The sequence below is a fragment of the Erythrolamprus reginae genome, chromosome Z, assembly GCF_031021105.1.
Source record: "Erythrolamprus reginae isolate rEryReg1 chromosome Z, rEryReg1.hap1, whole genome shotgun sequence".
Lineage (NCBI taxonomy): Eukaryota > Metazoa > Chordata > Lepidosauria > Squamata > Dipsadidae > Erythrolamprus > Erythrolamprus reginae.
This window is the reverse complement of record NC_091963.1, coordinates 9239521-9254738: the sequence shown is the minus strand read 5'-3', so window position 1 is coordinate 9254738 and position 15218 is coordinate 9239521. Positions and strand designations below refer to the sequence as shown.

At 41.6% G+C, this 15218-nt stretch overlaps 1 protein-coding gene across 3 annotated transcripts in view; it reads left to right on the top strand.

Annotated features, from left to right (window-relative positions):
- The window catches only part of PRKAG2 (protein kinase AMP-activated non-catalytic subunit gamma 2), a 247892-nt gene that overhangs the window by 149395 nt on the left and 83279 nt on the right, over positions 1–15218 (top strand). For all 3 annotated transcript variants that reach the window (XM_070728762.1, XM_070728763.1, XM_070728767.1), the window contains one exon: positions 10842–11059. In XM_070728762.1, coding sequence (XP_070584863.1) covers positions 10842–11059 — 218 coding nt within the window. The remainder of the gene's footprint in view (positions 1–10841; positions 11060–15218) is intronic.

The following is a 15218-nucleotide window of genomic DNA, read 5'->3' as shown; positions in this document are numbered from 1 at the left end:
CCCTAAGCCTAACCTAGCCCTAACCTAACCCTAACCCTAACCCAACTCTAATCCAACCCTAAACCTAACCTAATCTAACCCTAACCCTAAACCTAACCCTAATCCTAACCCTAACCCAACTCTAATCCAACCCTAAACCTAACCTAATCTAACCCTAACCTAACCCTAACCCTAACCTAATCTAACCCTAACCTAACCCTAACCCTAACCCAACTCTAATCCAACCCTAACCCTAACCTAATCTAACCCTAACCTAACCCTAACCCTAACCCAACTCTAATCCAACCCTAAACCTAAACCTAACCTAATCTAATCTAACCCTAACCTTAACCCTAATTTAACCCTACCCTAGCCCTAACCTATCCCTAACCCTAACCCATCTCAGACTAAAACCCTAACCAAATCTCTTTTTTAAATCTTCCACCACTGGAGCATTCCTAGTTTCTGAAAGGAATCAAGATGTTGTGTAATACTTTGGATTCAAGAAATAAAATGCTACTCAGGAAACTGGATTGCAAGCACCATGGTTGACTGCCACCCCTTAAAACAAACAAACAAACAAACAAACAAACAAACAAACAAACAAATAAATAAATACGTTATTGTCACTGTATGACGCCAAAGACCAATCTCAACATACATAACAATCTGAAATAAAATGCTCAACCCGCCACAATTTCCCAGCTGAACCACCCAACATTCACACAACAGACCAAGTAGTATTGTTCAGCAGTTCACTGATGGTGACCCCCAGTATATTGTTAAGTGCAATTATAGCTCTGGGATAAAACTGTTCAGATTTATCCTCTTGAGCATTTTCAGGAAGTACAACCTCTTTTGTGCCTTCTTCACAAGCATATTCATAGTCCATGAGAGGTCCTCTGAGATATGAATACCCAGAAATTTAAAACTACCAACCCTCTTAGCCTCTTCGCCATTTAGGTACAATGGTAAATGTACATCTTTTTTCTTTCTGAAGTCAATTATCAGTTCATTTAAAGCAGCTTACTTTATCCTGAACTCGTGTGATGGCTTTCTTCAGCTGCCCTCTGGGACAAGGGGCATTTAGTAAAAGAAGGCTGTTTGTTTGTTTGTTTGTTTGTTTGTTTGTTTATTGACTTTATATTGCTGCCTATACATCCATTGTGACTCAAGGCAGATTACAGGATATAAAACCACATTTAAATTAATAAAAACTAATAAAATAAAAACTCTTCCTCCCTTTAGCTCTATTTCTCTCTCCCTCCCTCTTTCTCTCTCTTCCTTCCTTCCTTTCTCTCTCCATCCCTCTTTCTTTCTCTCTTCCTTCCTCTCTTTCTCTCTCCCTCCCTCTTTCTCTCTCTTCCTTCCTTCCTTTATCTCTCCATCCCTCTTTCTTTCTTTCTTTCTCTCTTCCTTCCTTCCTCTCTTTCTCTCTCCCTCCCTCCTTCCCTCCCTCTATGTCTTTCTCTCTCCCTCCTTCCCCCCTCTCTTTCTTTCTCTCTCTCACTTGCTTTCTTTCTCTCTCTCTCTCACTCTGTAGCAGGTGTGCAGAAATTCTGGAAAATGCATTCAGCATCTTCTTGAATACCCACTTTGCTTTCCCCCTTAGCTATTTCATCTGAAAATTCCCGCTTTCCAAGTTTGCTTGCTTCTCTTCAACGTTGTCTTGTATGACAAATGGAAATAAAGAGAAAGATAAATAAAGCTTTCAAATGCTCCCAAAAAGCAGTTTGTATGATGATCGCTTATTGAATCCCTCTTACTGTCTTATATTTATTTATTGGTATTTTGATTACTGTACACTGCAGATGGTGGGGCTTGGCTCCTGCGTGTCTGGTTATTTTAATTTTGACAGAGCCTGTTATCGGACATCCATTTCACTGATTTGTTACTCCATTAGTGCTTGTTGCAATTTTATTCCACCAGTTCTAGCAATCAGGGCTGATGCAGCAATTTCTCCTTCTAGTGGTCATTTTAATCATTGGTAGCTTGTGTGCTAGACTCAAGCACTTTGAAAAGGCTGGTTGCGTTCAACAAAAGGTTATATTAAAAAAAAAATCTCACAAGAAAGAAAATGTATTAAAACTCTTTGGAAACAAGCATTAGTAGCCAGCAATGTTATTTGAGAATAAGTACAGTGGTACCTCTACTTAAGAACGCTTCTACTTAAGAACTTTTCTAGATAAGAACCAGGTGTTCAAGATTTATTTTGCCTCTACTTAAGAACCATTTTCTACTTAAGAACCAGAGCCCAGAAAAAATTCCCAGGAAATTTGAGAGCGGCACGAAGGCCCGGTCAGTTTCCTGCCATGCCCCCTCTAATCCCGGCCATCTAGGGCTGCCAGAGGAGCCTTTTGATGGCGCTTAAGGAGGCTTTGGCAGTCCAGAGCGAACAAAGCATTTTCCTTTCTCTGGGCGCTTGGAGAGGGAATAAACCTCTGCCAGACCCCAGAGAAAAGAAACGCTCCCTTCGCTCTGGGCAGTGACTGTCCTCCTCCTCTTCTTCCTCCTCCTCCTCCCACCCAAATTCCAAGCTTTCATTTCTTTCCTAATGGGTTTGCACGCATTATTTGCTTTTACATTGATTCCTATGGGAAAAATTGCTTCTACTTAAGAATGTTTCTACTTAAGAACCTGGTCACAGAACGAATTAAGTTCTTAAATAGAGGTATCACTGTACTGAATTTTAGAGCTGGGCACTTCAAATATGGATCAGGAGATATGCTTTTGAAGGTGTGGGGATATCCACACAGCATTTCTTAAGAGTCATTATCTATATATATGTGAGCCGCCCTGAGTCTGCGGAGGGGGGGGGGGCTGGCATAAATCTAATTAATAATAATAATAATAATAATAATTATATGTATGTATGTATGTATGTATGTATGTATGTATGTATGTATGTATGTATGTAGATTGTCCTGAGTTCGGGTTTTGCCCCGTGTAATATATACACACAGTATATATATTCAGGAATGTATGTGAGCCTAGAAAAAGATGCAGTTTCTTTAAAGAGCTGTCTCGTTAAAGCAGCCATGTTCCCTTGTGATGAAATGTAGCCTGAATTTCCAGAGGACAATCAGACAGCAAAGTTTAGAGGGTTTGGTTGGGAGAAAAGGAGTTAAAATGGCTCCCCCGTAGCAATTCTCAGAATATATCTTTAACAATGCAAGTGGGCTGCTTTATAGTTCCGCAAGACTTCTATGTGTGAAGAACAATAAAGGAAACTGTTTAAAAGTAACAATGTGTGCCTTTCTTGACTTCTGGAGCCTGATACACACTTGCCAGGCTTTGCAGAAGCTTCAATAAGATGCAGTTGCTTTAAAAAGGTCAATGTCCTTGCACTCTTTTGCATTTCAAAGCCTCTGTCCCAAATCCTTTTTCTGAAGAATGTACTGTAATTCAGCCGTACCTGGATAAGGTTTATGATTAGCTATTCTCCACTACTTGGAGCAGGGGGAGGCTGAAGCACCTCTCTTGGACCCAATCCTTTTAAAACGCCTGCAGGCACATTGATAATGTAATTGAACATGATTGTGATTGGGTCACATTCTTTCTACCATTAGTACAAGTTGTCTTCGAATTGTGAGCACAACTGGGACCAGAATTTCTGTTGCTAAGCAAAGTGGTTTTAAGTGAGTAGCAGCCAATATTACAACCCCTTTTGCCACCGTTATTAAGCAAATCACTGCAGTTGTTAGGAACCTGGTTTCCTCCTATTGACTCTGTTTGTTGGAAGTCACAAAAAGTGATCGTCTGAGCCCAGGACACTGCAACGGTTGCAAAATACATGCCAGTTGCCAAGTGCCCAAATTTTTATCACCCAATAAGTCATGACTGCCAGGTGGGTTCCAGATTCTTCTACTATTCTTCTTCTTTCTTTCTTTTCTTTCTTTCTTTCTTTCCTTTTTTCTTTCTTTCTTTCTTTCTTTCTTTCCTTTTTTCTTTCTTTCTTCTTTCTCTCTCCCCCCCCTCTCTCTCTTTCTTTCTTTCTTTCTTTCTTCTATGTTGACCAATCCTGAAGGACTCGGGGCGGCTTACAACAACAATATAAATACAAACAATAAAGAAGAAGTCAAACTTAAAATCTAAAAAAAAATTAAAAACCTAATTTTAATCCTAAAAAAACAAGACAAATGAAAGAATTGGCTGAGGGGCGTGGCAGGCCTGGGTCACTACTGGTTCCAATGACCCAGGCCACCAAGTAACTAATGGCTCTATAGAACCAGTTTGAACCGATAGGAACCTACCTCTGATAATTGCAAAAACCAGTCGCAGTGTTTTTTCCCAGTACAGTACTGCTGCAATTTCAAACGGATACTAAATAAATGCTTGTATGTCGAGAACTACCTATATCTACAAAAAAGTAAAAACAACCAACCAACCCTAACATATTGGCCATTCATCTTGACTCGCCTTGTCCTCTGGTGGTGCACTGAGGGATTAATAGCATCAATAAAACTAATAGGATACCATATTAAAGGTCATCATTTTCCATTCACACACTTAAGTTCTTCTTTGCTTTTCCATGAGATTTCAACTCCATTCTTGTCTGCATAATTTATCTCCCACCCCACCCCACCCCCTCTTCCACGCTCTTTTTAAATTCTTCTGTTTTTACTCCTTTCCATTCCTGGCAAGGCTTTACTCCTTCAAAGGCAGGATTACAGTATATCCACATTTAAAAGAGAGCTCAACTCAGGTCTCATACACTAAAGATCCTGTGATCTATTTCTACAGGGATCAACAACGCTACACCCATCTTTGTGTAATCTGAAAACCTTCCACTTATTAAATATACTTAAAGCAAAGGCCATTTGTAGCTCTCTTTTTTAAAAAACTTCATAGGACCGTCCACATTTCTGTGCCAACATCTAAAATAAGAAGTGTCCTTCTCACAGTCTGGTGAGGATTTTCATGATTTTGGCCCAAACTGCTGCTGTTACATTTTTCAAACTTTGTTTTAATTCCTCAAGCAAAATTCCTTTTTCGATTACTTATCCAGACGTATTTATTCCACTCAGCAGATGGAAGACAGACTGGTAATTTTCTCTTTGCAAAGCTTCTTTTCCAGGAAGGGTGGCAGGAACGGAGAATGGAGAAATCCTTTTATTATTTATTTATTTATTTATTTATTTATTTATTTATTTATTTATTTATTTATTTATTTATTTATTTATTTATTTATTTATTTATTTATTTATTTATTTATTTATTTATTTATTTATTTATTTATTTATTTATTTATTTATTTATTTATTTATTTATTTATTTATTTATTTATTATTTAGATTTGTATGCCGCCCCTCTCCGCAGACTCGGGGCGGCTCACAACAAGACACAACAAATCCAAATAAATTTAAATATTTAAAAAGTTTAAAAAGAATCCCAATATACTAACACACACACACACAAACATACCATGCATAAATTGTACATGCCCGGGGGAGGTGTTTTAGTTTTCCCATGCCTGACGGAAAGGTGGGTTTTAAGGAGGTTACGGAAGGCAGGGAGAGTAGGGGCAGTTCTAATCTCTGGGGGGAGTTGGTTCCAGAGAGTCGGGGCCGCCACAGAGAAGGCTCTTCCCCTGGGGCCCGCCAACCGACATTGTTTAGTTGACGGGACCCGGAGAAGGCCCACTCTGTGGGACCTAATCGGTCGCTGGGATTGCTGAAAGCTTTTAATTCTTTATCTTGCATTTTCATTCTTTCTATTTTCCTCACAACAACCCTGTAGGGCAGTGAAGGTGAACCTTTTTTCCCTTGTGTGCCGAAAGAGCGTGAGTGTGCGCTATCACACATGTACGAGTGCCCATACCCATAATTTAATGCCTGGGGAGGGCGAAAGCAGCTTCCCCTGCCCCCAGGAGGCCCTCTGGAGATTGGAAAAGGCCTGTTTCCCAACTTCTGGTGGGGCCATTAGGCTCCAAGGGCTTCCCTGGAGCCAGGGGAGGGTAAAAATGCCCACTCTCATCCCACCGGAGGCTCTCTGGAAGCCAAAAACACCCTCCCAGGGCCTCTGTGCAAGCCAAACAATCAGCTGAGCAGCACACACACATACACATTGGAGTTGGGTAATGGCTTGTGTGCCAGCAGAAATGGCTCCGCGTGCCACCTGTGGCACCTGTACCATAGGTTCACCATCGCTGCTGCAGGGTGATTCAACTGTCCAAACTTCCCAACCTGTGCTTTCAGGCCTAAGACAGAACTAGTATCCAATGTCAGCTGGTTTTTGTGCCTAAAGCAGAATTAGAACTCGCTGCTTCCTGTTGATTGACTCAAAATCATCCAGCTCGTTTTCATGTCTAACATGGCACTGGAACTCACCATCCATTTTCTTAGGGTCTCGTGGAAAAATCTGGTGGAATAATGACTGACAAGTACGGTAGAAAGCATCCTTGCAATCTTGTGTTATGGGATGGTTTGCTGACTTGACAGCCACAGACAAAAAGGCATTACAGAGGGTGATGAGCACAGCACAAAAAGTTGTGGGCTGACCCCTGACACCACTAGACAAAATTGAAATCGCTGCTGCTTCGACGGAATGAGGAAAATCCTCAAGGATGATTCACACCCTGATCAACAAGTCTTTACCTTTGGATAGGAGATATAGAAGCATAACCAGCAAAACAAAGAGGCTGAAAAATGGCTTTTATCCCCAGGCCATCAGGCCTCTAAACGCAACGTAACACCACAATCAGGTTTAATATGATAGACCTAGGGGGCCAGTGCAATGTGCAACACGTTCATACCGTTGCAATATAATATAATATAATATAATATAATATAATATAATATAATATAATATAATATAGTAATATAATATAATATAATGTAATGTAATGTAATATAATATAATATAATATTACATACATATAGATATATGGGAATTGTGTTAGTTATTACTTATTTGGGTTTAGGGATTCTATTTCTTTCATTCATTCATTGAGTTACTGAGACGTATTTTGTGTTTCGGGGGACTGCACCAAGAGAGGCTCATTCAATTTCACTGTACGCATGTTGCGCATTGACAATAAAGGTTTGACTTGATTTGATTCGATTTCTCCTGGTGATTGTCTCAAAGTCACCCAGCCAAACTTTTGTGCCCAAAGTGGGACTACAAATTTGATTTAATTTAATTTATTAGACTTCTATGCCGGCCAATCCCATGGGACTCAGGGCGGCTTACAACAGTGAATAATATAATACAATCACATGCTGCTGGGCCAGCATCTTAATCACTACACCAAACAGGCTCCCTTTTGCGACGGGGAGAGGTGGCAAAGTCTTTGATTGAGTGAGGGTCATCTACGAGTTCAGTTCTTCCAAGTATTTATTTACTATATGTATCCATGACTGCTTGGCAGATATCACAGTATAATAAAGAAAAGAGCCAACATCAAAGACGTTTGCTAAATTCCAAAATAGAGAAGCCAATTCAAAATGAAGATACAGTATAGTACAGCAGTGGTACCATAAATACAATTAGGAAACTAGATACTGCATTGGGTGTGGGCTGGGGTGGGGGCAATGTTGAAAAGGATATTTTTTTTAAAGTCCACCGGTATTTGGTCTGTTTGTGATAACAAATGAAAAATCAACGTAAATCATACCCGAGTTTAAGACAGGCAGTCTGCAAAATCGGAAAGAGGCTTTTTTACTTTTCAAGGGAGATTTTAATTACGTGAATGGAACACCAACAAGTTGACACTGGATCTGCCTTCCGTAGAAGTACCCTCCAGTGGTCCTCGACTTAGAACCACAATTGGGAACCAGAATTTCTGTTGCTGAGTAAAATGGTTAAATGAGTTACTCCCATAATTATGCCATGGCCGTTAGGACAGCAGCTCATCGGGGAGACTCTGGCAAGCATAGGTGATTTAATAAACTATGACAATGGGACAAAATTTTAGTTTTAGAATTCGAAATTCATATTAGATAAATCAGTGATGACTAAAAACACCTGTAAACAGTAGAAATGTAACAAGATCATAAAGACTGTGTGAGAGGACAGTCAGCAGAGAGGTTGACATGCCTTTGTTGTATATATGCATAGTTCTTCTTTTCCTTTTTTTTCTTTTCTTTTCTTCTCTTTCTCTCTTTCTCTCTCTTCCTCCTCTTTTACTTTTTTCTACTTTTTTCAACGTGTTGTTCTTTTTTTTCCTTTTCGTTTAACTAAGACACTAACTACTTATAACGAAAAAGGTTTAATGCAAAAGCCACACATTTGTATTCATTCTCATATTCCTCACGTTCAAATTACCTTTTCGTGGTCTGCATATGTGTTCCTGTTTTTTCTTTAATAAATATTATAGTTTACTTTTTTAAAAAATAAAGTAAAATTGTATGCCACGCCAAGGGTTAGGCTGACTGAGTTTGTAAGAGAAGAGCAAAACAGATTTTCCTTCTCAGCAATCTCGTGACACACTAAAACATGACGTGATATGTACGGTTGAGTTTAGGGTATGGCGAGAACCCAACTTTGGACAGCAAGTAGCTGTGAGGATTCTCAGCCATCCAGGTCATGGTTGTCCCAAAGAGGCTTTCCCAAAAGGCAACTGGACTTCCTTTGCTTTTTTTCCCTTTGGAAATGTTTTGCTTCTCACCCAAGAAGCTTCTTCATTTCTTCCAGGCTTCTTGGATGATAAGTCCTCAGAGAGGGGCAGCATATAAATAGAAAGAAAGAGAAAGAAGGAAGGAAGGAAGGAAGAAAGAAAGAAAGAAAGAAAAGATTTTCAAAGAAGCAAAATACAGTACAAGAAAGTCCAATTCCTTTTGGAAAAAGTATAAGAAGTGAAAGGAAAAAAACCCAAAAAAGTCCAGTTGCCTTTTGGAAAAGTACCTTTGGGATGTGTTTGTTTGTTTATTTATTTATTTATTATTTAGATTTGTATGCCACCCCTCTCCGCAGACTCGGGGCGGCTCACAGCAAAATACAGCAAATCATGACAAATCCAAATAAATTTAAAATATTTAAAAAGATTTAAAAAGAACCCCATTTACTAACATACACACACACACAAACATACCATGCATAAATTAGACAAAGGTGGGTTTTAAGGAGTTTACGGAAGGCGGGGAGTGTAGGGGCAGTTCTAATCTCTGGGGGGAGTTGGTTCCAGAGAGTCGGGGCCGCCACAGAGAAGGCTCTTCCCCTGGGGCCCGCCAACAGACATTGTTTAGTTGATGGGACCCGGAGAAGGCCCACTCTGTGGGACCTAATCGGTCGCTGGGATTCGTGCGGTGGAAGGCGGTCTCGGAGATATTCTGGTCCAGTGCCATGAAGGGCTTTAAAGGTCATAACCAACACTTTGAATTGTGACCGGCCGCAGAGTGTTGATGAGACATGGGCATAACAGGGGAGGCCCATGATTGCTCTCGCGGCCGCATTCTGCACGATCTGAAGTTTCCGAACACTCTTTAAAGGTAGCCCCATGTAGAGAACGTTGCGGTAGTCGAACCTAAGTTCTTGCGGGACCAGCGCTATTTTGCTGCTGCACCTGTGAAGTTAGCAAAATTGCGCACGGAGCCACAGGTAAAACCTCGCTGAAACGCGGGCGCAGTTTTGCTTCCTCCACAGGTGCAGCAGCAAAATCAGGCTGGTCCCGCAAGAACTTATGCGCCGCTGCGGCGAGCGCAATTTTGCGTTCCAGCTCATAGCCCATCGCTGGATTTGATCTGTAATGATATACAGTGGACTGATCATGAAATGTTTGCAAGCAGATAACTAAGCTTAGAGAGCACTGAAGATTCCACAATTCAACACTGGGCTACATACAGTATATTCTCTTCTAGAAGATTTCCATACTTAACGTGGCTTCACACACAAGGAGATGGAAGACTTGGTTGCTGCAGATTTAACGCCAGCTTAGTTTTACAAAATGCTTGCCCATGAGAAACTGAACATCTGTGCGAGCCCTTAGCATTGTGATCTTACTTGGTGATTAATTTCACCAAGTGAAATTAAATTAAAGTGCCCAAATTTTGGCCATGTGACCATGAAGATGCTGCCAAATGTCATGTGTAAAATTAATCACAAATTAATCACAGATTTGGGGTTTCTGCAGCCAATTAAAGTAATCCCAGCGACCAGTTAGGTCCCACAGAGTGGGTCTTCTCTGGGTCCCGTCAATTAAACAATGCCGCTTGGCGGGACCTAGGTGAAGAGCCTTCTCTGTGGTGGCCCCAGCCCTCTGGAACCAACTCCCCCCCAAAATTAGAATTGCCCCCACCCTCCTTGCCTTTCGTAAGCTACTTAAAACCCACCTCTGCCGCCAGGCATGGGGGAATTAAGATACTCTTTTCCCCTGGGCCCCGCCAAACAACATTGTTTTGTTGACGGGACCCAGAGAAGACCAACTCTGTGGGACCTAACTGGTCGCTGGGATTCGTGCGGCAGAAGGCGGTCTCGTAGATACCCTGGTCCGGTGCCATGAAGGGCTTTATAGGTGATGACCAACACTTTGAATTGTGACTGGAAACTGATCGGCAGCCAATGCAGACTGCGGAGTGTTGGTGTGACATGGGCATACCTAGGTAAGCCCATGACTGCTCTCGCAGCTGCATTCTGCACGATCTGAAGTTTCCGAACACTTTTCAAAGGTAGCCCCATGTAGAGAGCATTACAGTAGTCGAACCTCGAGGTGATGAGGGCATGAGTGACTGTGGGCAATGAGTCCCGGTCCAGATAGGGCCGCAACTGGTGCATCAGGCGAACCTGGGCAAATGCCCCCCTCGCCACAGCTGAAAGATGGTTCTCTGTTGAGAGCAAGGTGTTGTTGTTTTTTTCAACCTGGATGATTCACCGTGAATGTGGAGATGGACTAACCCGCTCTGTTTTTTGTTGTACTTTATTTTCAGCATCTGGGCTTTCCTCTTCACCATCAACTCCCACCCAGGGAACCAAACAGCCGGCATTTCCACTCGAATGCTACAGACATGAACCGGAAAGGCTAGAGTCACGGATTCACACCCCGTCGTCTCCTCCAGACACTGGCCAAAAGTTTAGCCTGCCTCCAGGGCAGGGCGCCGCCAAGCCGCCCTCACCAACACCTGTCTGTTGTGTTACCTCAAAAGCAGTAAGTAGAGGTTCCTAAAAAAATGGTTAAAAATTGGAAAAGACTGTCGCTTTGGCTTGATACAGTGCTTGGAGTGTGAAAGCATTTGTCCCATTTTGTAGGCCGATGACACTTTCAATTCTCCTATTGTCTCTAGTTTGCACAAACAGGAGAGGAAACTGAGGCCGAGAATCCATATTTTGGCAGCTGATGGATGCCATAGAAGTTAGATGTCAGCTAAAAACTAACCTTTTTGATTTCAGAGTCTTTTGAGTGGAACCATTGTAGGTCTACTTGAAAACAAGCTCCACTGAAATGTCAAAATAACCACGCACAAGATTAGTTGCTTGCTTACAGACATTTTGTTACCCATCTAGTAACGTCATCAATATTAGGCAGTGTGGGATTTGATCAGTGGTGGGCTACGAGCCGGAACGCTAAATTGTGCTACCCGCAGCGGATAATAATAATAATAATAGTAATAATAATAGTAATAATAATAATAAAAATCTAATAAATTATGTCAATACAACACAGCAAATGAGATCACTATGCTGGATTTCGTACTTCATCACCAGTCGTGCACTTCTCAAGCACCTAGGACTGCGTGATGATAATTTATTAGATTTGTATGCTGCCCCTCTCCGAAGACTCGGGGTGGCTCACAACAACATAAACAGTGTACAAATCCAATTTAAAAAAAATACATTTTAAAACCCTTATAATCAAATAATCACACAATCCAATCAAACCATACCCCAACCTTGATAATTGGGGTGTGTGTTAATTTCTCCATGCCTGGCGGCAAAGATGAGTTTTTAATAATTTACGAAAGGTGAGGAGGGTGGGGGCAGTCCTAATCTCTGGGGGGAGTTGGTTCCAGAGGGCCAGGGCCACCACAGAGAAGGCTCTTCCTCTGGGTCCCGCCAGATGACATTGTTTAGTCGATTGAACCTGGAGAAGGCCAACTCTATGGGACCTAATTGACCGCTGGGATTCGTGCGGCAGAAGGCGGTCTCAGAGGTATTCTGGACCGATGCCATGAAGGGCTTTATAGGTCATAGCCAACACTTTGAATTGTGACCGGAAATTGATCGGCAGCCAGTGCAAGCCGCGGAGTGTTGATGAGACATGGGCATAACAGGGGAGGCCCATGATTGCTCTCGCGGCCGCATTCTGCACGATCTGAAGTTTCCGAACACTCTTTAAAGGTAGCCCCATGTAGAGAACGTTGCGGTAGTCGAACCTAAGTTCTTGCGGGACCAGCGCGATTTTGCTGCTGCACCTGTGAAGTTAGCAAAATTGTGCACGGAGTCACAGGTAAAACCTCGCTGAAACACGGGCACAATTTTGCTAACTTCACAGGTGCAGCAGCAAAATCAGGCTGGTTCCGCAAGAACTTATGCACCGCTGCGGCGAGCGCAATTTAGCATTCCAGCTCATAGCCCATCGCTGGATTTGATCTGTAATGATATACAGAGGACTGATCATGAAATGTTTGCAAGCAGATAACTAAGCTTAGAGAGCACTGAAGATTCCACAATTCAACACTGGGCTACATACAGTATACTGTACTCTCTTCTCGAAGATTTCTGTACTTAACGTGGCTTCACACACAAGGAGATGGAAGACTTAGTTTTACAAAATGCTTGTCCATGAGAAACTGAACATCTGTGCGAGCCCTTAGCATTGTGATCTTGCTTGGTGATTAATTTCACCAATTGAAATTAAATTAAAGTACCCAAATTTTGGCCATGTGACCAGGAAGATGCTGCCAAATGTCATGTGTAAAATTAATCACAAATTAATCACAGATTTGGGGTTTCTGCAGCCAATTAAAGTAATCCCAGCGACCAGTTAGGTCCCACAGAGTGGGTCTTCTCCGGGTCCCGTCAATTAAACAATGCCGCTTGGCGGGACCCAGGGGAAGAGCCTTCTCTGTGGTGGCCCCAGCCCTCTGGAACCAACTCCCCCCAGAAATTAGAATTGCCCCGACCCTCCTTGCCTTTCGTAAGCTGCTTAAAACCCACCTCTGCCGCCAGGCATGGGGGAATTAAGATACTCTTTCCCCCTAGGCCTTTACAATTTTATGCATGGTATGTCTGTATGTATATTTGGTTTTTATATTAATGGGTTTTTAATCGTTTTTAGTATTGGATTATTATTGTACACTGTCTTATTATTGCTGTTAGTCGCCCCGATTCTCCAGAGAGGGGCGTCATACAAATCCAGTAAATAAAATAGAATAAAATAAAATAAAATAAATAAATAAACCTGTGATTGCTTAGATTGTAATTTCATGGGTCTGGTGAATGTTGATAGTGTGAATGAATGTGTAGGTAGTCCTCGACTTACAACCACAGTTGAGCCCAACGTTAGGCGAGACCGTGGTTAAGTGAATTTTGCTCCATTTTACAAGATTTCTTGCCACAGTTATTAAGTAAACCATTGCAGATGTTTAAGTTAATCACACAATTAAGTGAATCTCGCTTCCTTATTGACTTTGCCCATCAGAAGTTCACAACTGGCAATCACATGACTTCAAGACGTTGCAATTGTTGTATTACGAGTCAATTGCCAAGTGTCTGAATTTTGATCAAGTTGCCATGGGGAAGCTGCAATGGTCATAAGTGTGAAAAACAGGTATAAGTCACTTTTTCAGTGCCATGGTAACTTGTCAGAGTCACTAAATGAGCTGTTGTAAGTCAAAGGCTATTTGTATATAAAATGATAACACCCGAGAACCTCAGGCTCATAGATTCTTTTGGAGTCTAACCTAAGTGGGTTGACAAGGATTATACCCATAATTACATTTCAACTACAGGTAGGCTTCCACTTACAACGAAGCCCAGAATTATGTTGCCAAGTAAGGCATTTGTAAAGTGAGTTGTGCCTCCTTTTGTGACCTTTGTCATAGTTCAGTGAATCACTTTGGTTGTTAGGTGAATCTTGTGTCATTAAGCAAAACTATTGACTTTGCAAGCCAACTAGGAAGTTTATTAAATGGTGAACACATGATCCCAGGACAGGGCAGCTATCATAAACACAAAGTGCCCAAATTTTGGCCATGTGACCATGAAGATGCTGCCAAATGTCACGTGTGAAAACTGATCATAAAATCACTTTTTTCAATGCTGTTATAACTTTGGACAGTCGTTAAACAAGTGCTTGTAATCCAAGGACTACCTTTAATTCTAGTGCATTGATTCCATTATAGTATCGTTTTTCATTATAAAAGTAGGTATCATCATCAGTTTACTGATGATGTTACCTAGTTGGGGTATGAAACATCTGCAAGAAAACCAAATTCAGAAAACACCAAGATCCCTCACTTCAGCATCAGCTACAGCTATAGCTATTTTCTTCCCTTGAGGGCTAGTGTGATGAAATGATATTTTTCTCTTCAACGGAAACCTGTAAGAAAGGAAGTCAACAAGTAGGCAGAAGTTAGAGGTACCCACAGAATACGGTTAAAAGGTCAATACGGCAGCTTTGGTGGTGTAGTGGAAGGCCTGCTCATTTTTCAAAGGGCATGAAGCCTTTATGTGTACAGACCAGAGGCAGTTCCTCCTAATTATTACTAGTTCATCCAAATCAGTAGCAAGCCGCTGGTGATGTCACAGAGCCCATTCCATTGGTGCTGGTCTGTGGATGCCACCATATTTTTTTAAAAATAATGCACTTGGGAAAAGGAATCCACAATTGGAGTATTGTATTGGCAGTTCTGTGTTAGCAAAAACTTCAGAAGAGAAGGATTTAAGGGTAGTGATTTCTGACAGTCTCAAAATGGGTGAGCAGTGTGGTCGGGTGGTAGGGAAAGCAAGTAGGATGCTTGGCTGCATAGCTAGAGGTATAACAAGCAGGAAGAGGGGGATTGTGATCCCAATGTATAGAGCGCTGGTGAGACCCCATTTGGAATACTGTGTTCAGTTCTGGAGACCTCACCTACAAAAAGATATTGACAAAATTGAACGGGGACAAAGACAGGCTACAAGAATGGTGGAAGGTCTTAAGCATAAAAGGTATCAGGAGAGGTTTAATGAACTCAATCTGTATAGTCTACTCTAGAGGACAGAAGGAAAAGGGGGGACATGATCGAAACATTTAAATATGTCAAAGGGTTAAATAAGGTTCAGGAGGGAAGTGTTTTTAATAGGAAAGTGAACACAAGAACAAGGGG